The sequence below is a fragment of the Boleophthalmus pectinirostris genome, unplaced genomic scaffold (genome assembly GCF_026225935.1).
Source record: "Boleophthalmus pectinirostris isolate CB_2022bp ecotype Guang Dong unplaced genomic scaffold, ASM2622593v1 HiC_scaffold_14, whole genome shotgun sequence".
Taxonomy (NCBI): domain Eukaryota; kingdom Metazoa; phylum Chordata; class Actinopteri; order Gobiiformes; family Gobiidae; genus Boleophthalmus; species Boleophthalmus pectinirostris.
In genome coordinates, this window is record NW_026571047.1 from 13,800,934 (window position 1) to 13,808,333 (window position 7,400).

Genomic DNA, 7,400 nt, shown 5'->3' on the forward strand with positions numbered 1-7,400 from the left:
ACAAATGAGTGTTAACTAGTACCAGAGACAGTTAACAAGTAAAAAACAAAAAAATGTAGTTGAGTTAAACTTTATTTTTTGTCATTGTATTTTTTTGTTTTTTTTTTTGTTTTTTTTTTTGTCTTGTCCGTTTTATTTTAAATTTCCTACAGAGAGGGGTCACGGGGCGGTTTATAACTACAGAACTAATTTAAAAAATGCTAAAAATCCCCTCTCCTCTTCAAATCCTTTCTTATGTATTGTAGAGTGCCTCCATTTTTTATTTTCTTGGTTCTTAAAAACAGGTTGGAAGATAAAGCGTCCTTCTGTGTTTTTACGTCTCCGTGTGGTCAGCTCACCAATGTGCCTCATGCTTCTCAAAGGGGGAATTGGAGAGGAGAGCAGGATGTTGTTGTCTGCCATCTTCTTCATTAGCATCAGAAAGGTTGATCCTTTCGTGAAATTGACATTTGGACTGAAGAAATGTTACAGCAGAACAATAAGGTGCTTGATAAGGGATCCTCCTCTCTCCTTGGTACTGTCCTGTCATACTGGTTTAGTACGAGTCGGTGCTTGGTCTTGCCTCACATCCAGCGGGCAGAGGGGGGTTGTCAGGGTTCATTCCAGGGACAATTTTGGTGGGGTTGGAAGAGGTTTCAGTTTCCAGGTGGATGAAACTGAGGTGCGTGTGTCTGTACCTGCATTGCTGTGAGAAAAGAAAACATTATTAGGTATTTTATGAAACACTGATGCTCTAATGTTCTTATTTGGTAAGTAGTTTCCCTCTTACCTTGTGGATGTTGTATGTAGAAATGTTGGGGTGCTCCCTGTTGGGGTCCATGCTGTGGGTGCTGAGGCACTGCACCAGGGCCTTGCTGAGGAGGAGGCAACATTACTAACTGAGGCTGACCATGGCTGCCAGAATGATGAGGACCAGACATGGCTCCTTGTACATGTGCCTGAACAACAAAGTGGTGTCAGTATTTGGAAAAACAGCTGTATTTTGTATACACAGAAAGCAAACATGGTTAATTCAAAAGAATGAATCATTATACCTGTGCTATCTGGCCCAGAGGGTATGTGGGAGGGATGCCTTGGTGAATGCTATAACCCTGAATGGGGTAGGATCCTTGTGGAGATGTGTGACCCGGTGGCATGTTGGGAGGAGTGGGTGCTGAGAGAGGGCCGGAGTGGTATAGGGACTGGGGCTGAGGACCTGACTGGGCATTCTGAAATTAATACAAGAAGAACATAAAGATGCAGTAGTAGCACCTAAGCCACAGTTTACTGCCCAGCTGAGTGGTACTAAATTAGGCTAAAAGAATGTTTTTAATAAAGGCTTCAATTGCTTTCTACTACAATCCAGCACTGAGATGTCAACAACCCATACAGCACAGCAGTTTTTCCATTGTTGTACCTGTCCAGGGCTGGGTGCAGCATGTTGTGGTGGGGCCTGGTTTCCTGTTGGGGTACTAGAGGGCTGAGGCTGATGCACTGGACCTGAATGGTGAGGAAAGGACTGTGGAGCTTCACAGAGATAAAATGTGTTAGCCAAAATAATTAAAAACAAAGACGTTACTTTATCCTACACACCATAAATGCCTTGCTGTGGACCCTGAGGACCCTCTCCTTGCGTAGGGAACTGTGGGGCACCAGGCGGGCCCAAGGCTTGTGCGTGTGGACCTCCACCTTGCCCAATCATGCGGGCTCCTCCTTGTAACATGGGGTACATGTGCTGACTCGCGTAGGGCGACATGGTCTGGATGACCTGCTGCTGCCCGTACTGCTGTGGGTTGTACTGAAGGTAGGACTGAGGGTATGGAGATGCCACCAGAGGAGCCCCTGCGGCTGAAGCAGGCTGGATTAGGGGAGTTGCGGACCCTGTGTGATCTGAACGTGGTGCCACAACTGAGCCTGGACACCATTATTAAGAAATATGAGGCAAAGAAGTAGAAGACTTTTTTTTTTTCAACACATAAAACATTACTAGAAAAAGTGCATATTACCTTTGGCCCTAGGGTATTTCCCTTGGTTGACTGTTGACATAGTGTACTGATACATTTGTGGTGCCTGTAAAACAGATCGATGTTGACTCGTTAAATAAGTGCATTGTGATTTGTGTGTATGTTGTCTTCAGGAAACTTCATGGACGTACCGGTACAGAGTGAATCTGAGAGACGTAGGAGAGGTAGGGTGGGTTGTACAGTTGTCCTTGTCCTGGAGCAGGGTGTGGTAGGAACCCAGGACTTGGGGGTGTGGGCCGAGGAGGCGTTGGTGCAGTGTTTGGTTTTGTCTGAAATGCAGACATTTTATTTGAACGCAAGATCATTTTTTAGCTTTTTTTCATTGTCAAGATACCTACCATGGGCATTTGTGTTTTAATAGGGTTGAACTCCTTAGCATTGGGATTTAACGTGGACTTCTTTACTTGACTAAAATATTAAGAGAAAAATGTATTATTCATTTTACAGTAAGAGCAATGTGTGGTATTTTGAGAAGTAGCGTGATAATTAGACTTACTCAGTCACTCCATCTGCGCGCTCTGGGTCAGACCTGTTCTCATCACTTCCTGGGGTCCTGGCGGGCTGAGGAGTGGCTGGTGATTGCCTGTCAGAGCCGGTGGTCATTGTTGTGGTGCCAGGAGTAGCAGCAGTGTCTTTAGGTTCTTCAACTGGGACCGGAGAAGCTTGTGGTTGTGGCTGGGATGCAGGAGTCTGAGATTTGGTTTCGGTGGGTGTGTCCGGTTGAGATTTTCCTGTGCTGGATTGACCAACATCAGTCACAGTTGGAGGGGTCGCTGTGGCAGGTGAACCAGGAGAGCTGCTGCCACTTGCTTGTAGCTATGAGGGAAAAAAAAGTTTAGAATAAGACAAGAAAAATACATATATTATATAGTATACATTCAGTCTAATAAGACAAGCACTACATGAAGTGCTTGCTCTTACCCGAAATTCTTTGCCGAATTTGCGCAGCTCTTCAATTTGTGACCTCTGTTGAACCGATGGAGCTGAAAGAAATAAAAAAAATAATATTTGACAAAGAGGTTGATAGAATTAAAAAAAAAAATTTTCTTAAATGCAAACCTTTTGTACTTTTGCTCTCATCTGTACTGCTTGGACTTTCAGCAGAGCGTTCCTTTGCAGCTGCACAAAGGATCTCATTCACTGCACAGACAAATGCATTGTTAAATTTCAACTATTAAGTTTGTTTTACATAATTAACAAGTCATTGTTTTAATCAGAATAATTACATACCATCTACAGGAAAGAGAGGAGCGGGACCTGATGTCTTCTGGGCAGGCAATGAGACAGACGAGGTGTCTAAATAAGGTGTGTCCTGTGAGGATCCTGACTTAGGAGAGCGAGAAGCTACAAAAGCACAAATGTAAAAGAACTTTTAGTGGATTAATATTAAAAAAGATAGAGGCTGCACAGAGAGAGGCCTGTACCTGTGGACTGAGAATGTGAATTTGAAGGGCGAACTGATCGACTGGACTGTAAAGGTCTTTGGGCTTTAGGAGAGGTTCTAGCAGACACTGAAGGAATAAAATAAATTTATTATACAACTGATTAAAATTCTTAAACTCAGCCACTGTTGACACATATTTAGGCCCTTACCTCCATTGACAGGCCGGCCAGCGTCCGACAGTGAGTGAGGAAGTGAGTGGGAATGAGGAACTGTGTTTGTGTGGGGGGCAGGAGGGCTGGCCGGGGAGGGGGCTGCAGGAGTGGGTGTGGAGGGTGCAGGTCCTCCGGGTGAAGCAGGAGTGTAAGGACTGGCAGGTCCAGAGCCAGGGCCTGGGCTGGGACTACCCTGAGGATGGTGCGGCGCATAGGCCCCACTGCGGCCTGACAAAGGGCTACTCCTCTCTGACGGGGAGGTGCCAGGCTGAGGGCCGGTGGCTGAAGGTAATGGGGGTCTGGGAGAAGAGGATGAAGAGGAAGGAGGGGTGTTTCTGTAACCTCCACGATGAGATGGCGGTCCACCAGCTCTGTCCCGATCACGGTTCATTTCCCTCTGGCGCTGGTGCAATGGGATGTACTTGCCCTCTCTGTTTGACAAACACCTCAGTGCTTTGTAGACTTATTTGGTATACATTACATGTGCATGTTGTAGAAATAATTAACAATAATAAAAAACAAAGTAATACCTGCTACTTGCGCCAGGACTGTCTCTGCCCCGTTCACGCTCTCGGGGGCTCTCTCGACCCCTCTCCCGGTCATTGCCCTCTCTCACTACAGAGCTGTACTTGTCTTCCTCGCTCTTTCCTTCATCGTTTTCGAGGTTGACACGATGACGATACTGAGGACTGGACTCAATCTCACTGGCGAGGCGAGCAGCGCGGGCCTCTCTTTGACGAAAAACCTCAGAGTTCCCTCTTTCTAGAGGAACACTAACAGCCAATACAAACTTATTACCGGTATCTGACAAACTTTCTTTTTTTTCTTACAAAAAAGAAAATTAAGAATCATGTAAATAGAACTTACGTATACATTGAGAGGCTGGAATCATACGTTGATGTGACTCCATACTTTACTTCGTTGTAACGAAACATCTCGTTGGCGTCCCATCCATTAGACTGTGTGAAAAATAGATCAATAGATTAAATGTGTCAGCGTGTTTGATGTTAATGTTTACATTTACTAATAAATATTGCAAACCTAATATTTCAGATGTATAAACTATGCTGAACACAATTTTATTTATTTGCATTTTTTATTGCCTATTCTCAACAGATTCTCCAGCAAAATCTTAGTAGGATTTATACCCAGCTGTGGATAAACATATTATAGAGTTTTGTGTGCACTCACAGTATCGTTTTCAAGGTCGTAACTCTCTCCATTATTGTCCCCAGCGTCCCATCTTTGTAACACCTTTTCTTTGTGCTCTCCATTGACACGAGTGGAACTAATAGCAGTATCTGTGAAGGTATCTACAACACAAATGCAACGATTGTTAAAAAAAAATAAATAAATCACTAATCCCAACATTATAAATAGGTAATTGCTTGAATTGTGTGCACCTCGTGTAGCATAGTTGAGGTCCACATCTCTGCAAATCATTGTGACCAGGTCTTGAGGGCTGAAGATCATGGTATCAGTGATGTCTTCTCTTCGAGGAGGAGCAGATGTGGAACCTTCGTCTTCTGAGCGTTTATGTACAGCATCCACCGCTAGCTCACACTGAAGTCAAGTACAATATAACATATTTACAGTACTGTAAATTGATACAGTGAAACCTGCCCAAGGCAAACTAACATAGCAATAGCATGTCATCAAAGTGTTACTCACTCGAGAACTAAGGGTTTTGAAAATGCCTTCAAACACACTGCCATTCTTGACCCTAATGTCACAAGTGGAGCCCTGTGAAACAAATTAGGAGTTCCAGTGAAATCTGAATTTAGAAATGCGTATTTTTAGATAAAATGTTTTCAGACTCACCACAACAGCTGTGAGAAAATGAAGCATTCTGGCATTGTTGTAAACACCCTCAAATCCCTATTTATTAGGAAAAAAAGGTCACAAACATTCAGACAATGCATTAGATATGCTGCACTGTTATGAAAATGTATCACTTTTATGTTACGAATTATTATCGTTCAATAAATTATGTACTTACAGAAGATGACTGAAAGGAAGGTTTTGCTGAATTTCTGTTCCTGCAGGAGACAAAGTAAACGTGTTTGTCAGCTTTGAAATAGAGGTACTTGAAGAAGAAGAACTTGTTTTACAGCCTGTTTAACAAACCAGTGTTTTCTATCTATTTATATAAGAGTTTTGTTTACATCAACTTGTGCGAAATCCATACTTCACAAAAATTAGTTACTTCATTGGGAACACACGTGTTCAGCAAAAACGTAAACAAACGTGTACGTAAAACAAATAAAATCTGAACAAATATGATGGGCATCGAGTAACACACTGCATTAAATGTATCATGTTGTCGTTATTGGTTTATTAGCAGTGGAAAGGTCCTCGTCTATAACAGGTTTCAAAACAAAGCCCGAGCGGACTCACAAGAGCTTGGTAAACACGGCCCGTCTTAGATAAAGACCAAACGAGACAGTGTGTTATACAAACACAGATCTCACATAAAAGTCAGATCTTACCTACGATGTAGAGGAGGACTGCTTCTGTTTTTGTTTGCCATAATCGTGTTTCCCAGCACTCAATAGAAGAATTAACTTCAAATGCCGTTTATTTACGCTCTCGGTACTTTAGCATTTGCTACACGAGTCCACCTCTTGTATTTGTTATCAGCCTAGTATCTCTCGGTTATTGGTTCTTTTTCGTTGTCAATCAAATAAACTCAATCTCATTGGTTCAGCGTAAAGTCATTTTGACAACCACGCCCACTGAGCGCAAAGCGTCTAACCGGTAGGCCTCCGGGTCACCAGACAATCCCCGAACTGTTTTACGAGAGGAATCCAGAGTTGCTTACCTCCCTGCGGGCGTCCTGTTGCCACTGTTGCCGCCGCTGACAGGGGTAGACATCCCAGCCGGATTTGTGGTTCCGTTTGATGTCTTTCTCCCGCCTGAACCAGGAGTCTGTTGTTGTTTTAGCATTGATGCTTAGAAAGCAACAACTTTAAGCTAACCTATTTAACACCAACTAATCACCGATAAGAAGTTTCTGTAGGTTCTCGCAGAGTTCGATATACGGATTTACAACTGAGCCGGCGTCAACCCACTAACATTGATGCTAAAGCTAATGCTGCAACCTCAATATGGGTCGCCTGTGGCCTAAAATGCAAAAGCAAAACCCAGAGATTTATATAAACGCAACACTCGTCTTGATTAAGCGACTCAAAAGTCTATTCCGGTTATTGCTCTGTCAGACAAGGGCTAATAAAAATCATGCAAAAAATGCAAGTTTCAGTATAATATTTAGCAGTAGCTTCAGCTAGCTTATCCGTATTAGCATTAGCTTTGATCCTTACTCTCTCTCCAGGCGCTAGATCTCATGAATTTACTTTCCTCGGCCTGTCGTGTTGCCTTGATTCTGATGTCCGTGGCTGCTCTTTTAAAAACTAACTTCCTATAGTTGCTGTTTGTTAACTTAACAAAGTTTTAGCTTTAAGGTTTCTTGTAGAAAACCTGCTGCGGTCGGTCAACACCACCTCTCGGTAGGTTTGCTTGACTCAATCCGCGCGTTGCACACTGCCAACCGGCACAAGGCAGAAGGGGGAGGGGGCGTTCACGTCCGCCTTTGACCCACTCCTCAATGCCCCCATCGTCCTCATGCACTCAAAAATCACCGTGACACAAGTCTGTAAACTTACAATGACATTTATATGTTATACGTATAATCAAAATGGACTAACTTGATGCGGCCGGCCAGTACACGTGGCATACGAAGCAAAATCAACTGCATTTGTTTGGGGACGAAATAAAAGTAAAACAAACTTCATTTGTTAGAGT

The 7,400-nt window shown here is 43.3% G+C and overlaps 1 protein-coding gene across 2 annotated transcripts; it reads right to left on the bottom strand.

Annotated features, from left to right (window-relative positions):
• Positions 1 to 2: 2 nt before the first annotated feature.
• Positions 3 to 7,120, bottom strand: atxn2l (ataxin 2-like). 2 transcript variants are annotated; one of them, XM_020936700.2, is made up of 22 exons: positions 6,421 to 7,120; positions 5,599 to 5,638; positions 5,421 to 5,477; positions 5,271 to 5,342; positions 5,003 to 5,162; positions 4,791 to 4,912; positions 4,467 to 4,558; positions 4,130 to 4,372; positions 3,597 to 4,030; positions 3,428 to 3,514; positions 3,234 to 3,347; positions 3,063 to 3,143; positions 2,925 to 2,986; positions 2,500 to 2,819; positions 2,342 to 2,411; positions 2,135 to 2,272; positions 1,986 to 2,049; positions 1,573 to 1,893; positions 1,397 to 1,506; positions 1,035 to 1,208; positions 770 to 938; positions 3 to 685 (listed from the first exon to the last, which is right to left on the bottom strand). In XM_020936700.2, the coding sequence occupies exons 1-22, from the start codon at positions 6,543 to 6,545 to the stop codon at positions 636 to 638; spliced, it is 3,105 nt and encodes a 1,034-aa protein (XP_020792359.1). In that variant the 5' UTR covers positions 6,546 to 7,120; the 3' UTR covers positions 3 to 635. The 2 variants fall into 2 exon arrangements, with proteins under 2 accessions (XP_020792359.1, XP_055006157.1); XM_055150182.1 differs by lacking the exon at positions 6,421 to 7,120 and adding an exon at positions 6,089 to 6,238.
• Between the last annotated feature and the right edge of the window lie 280 nt (positions 7,121 to 7,400).

Coding starts and splice junctions, on each gene's coding strand:
- atxn2l (XM_020936700.2), bottom strand. CDS start 6,545: ATGCTAAAACAACAACAGACTCCTGGTTCAGGCGGGAGAAAGACATCA. Junction 4,559..4,790: donor ACGACCTTGAAAACGATACT/GTGAGTGCACAC, acceptor TTTTTCACACAG/TCTAATGGATGGGACGCCAA. Junction 939..1,034: donor CTCTGGGCCAGATAGCACAG/GTATAATGATTC, acceptor TTTGTTGTTCAG/GCACATGTACAAGGAGCCAT.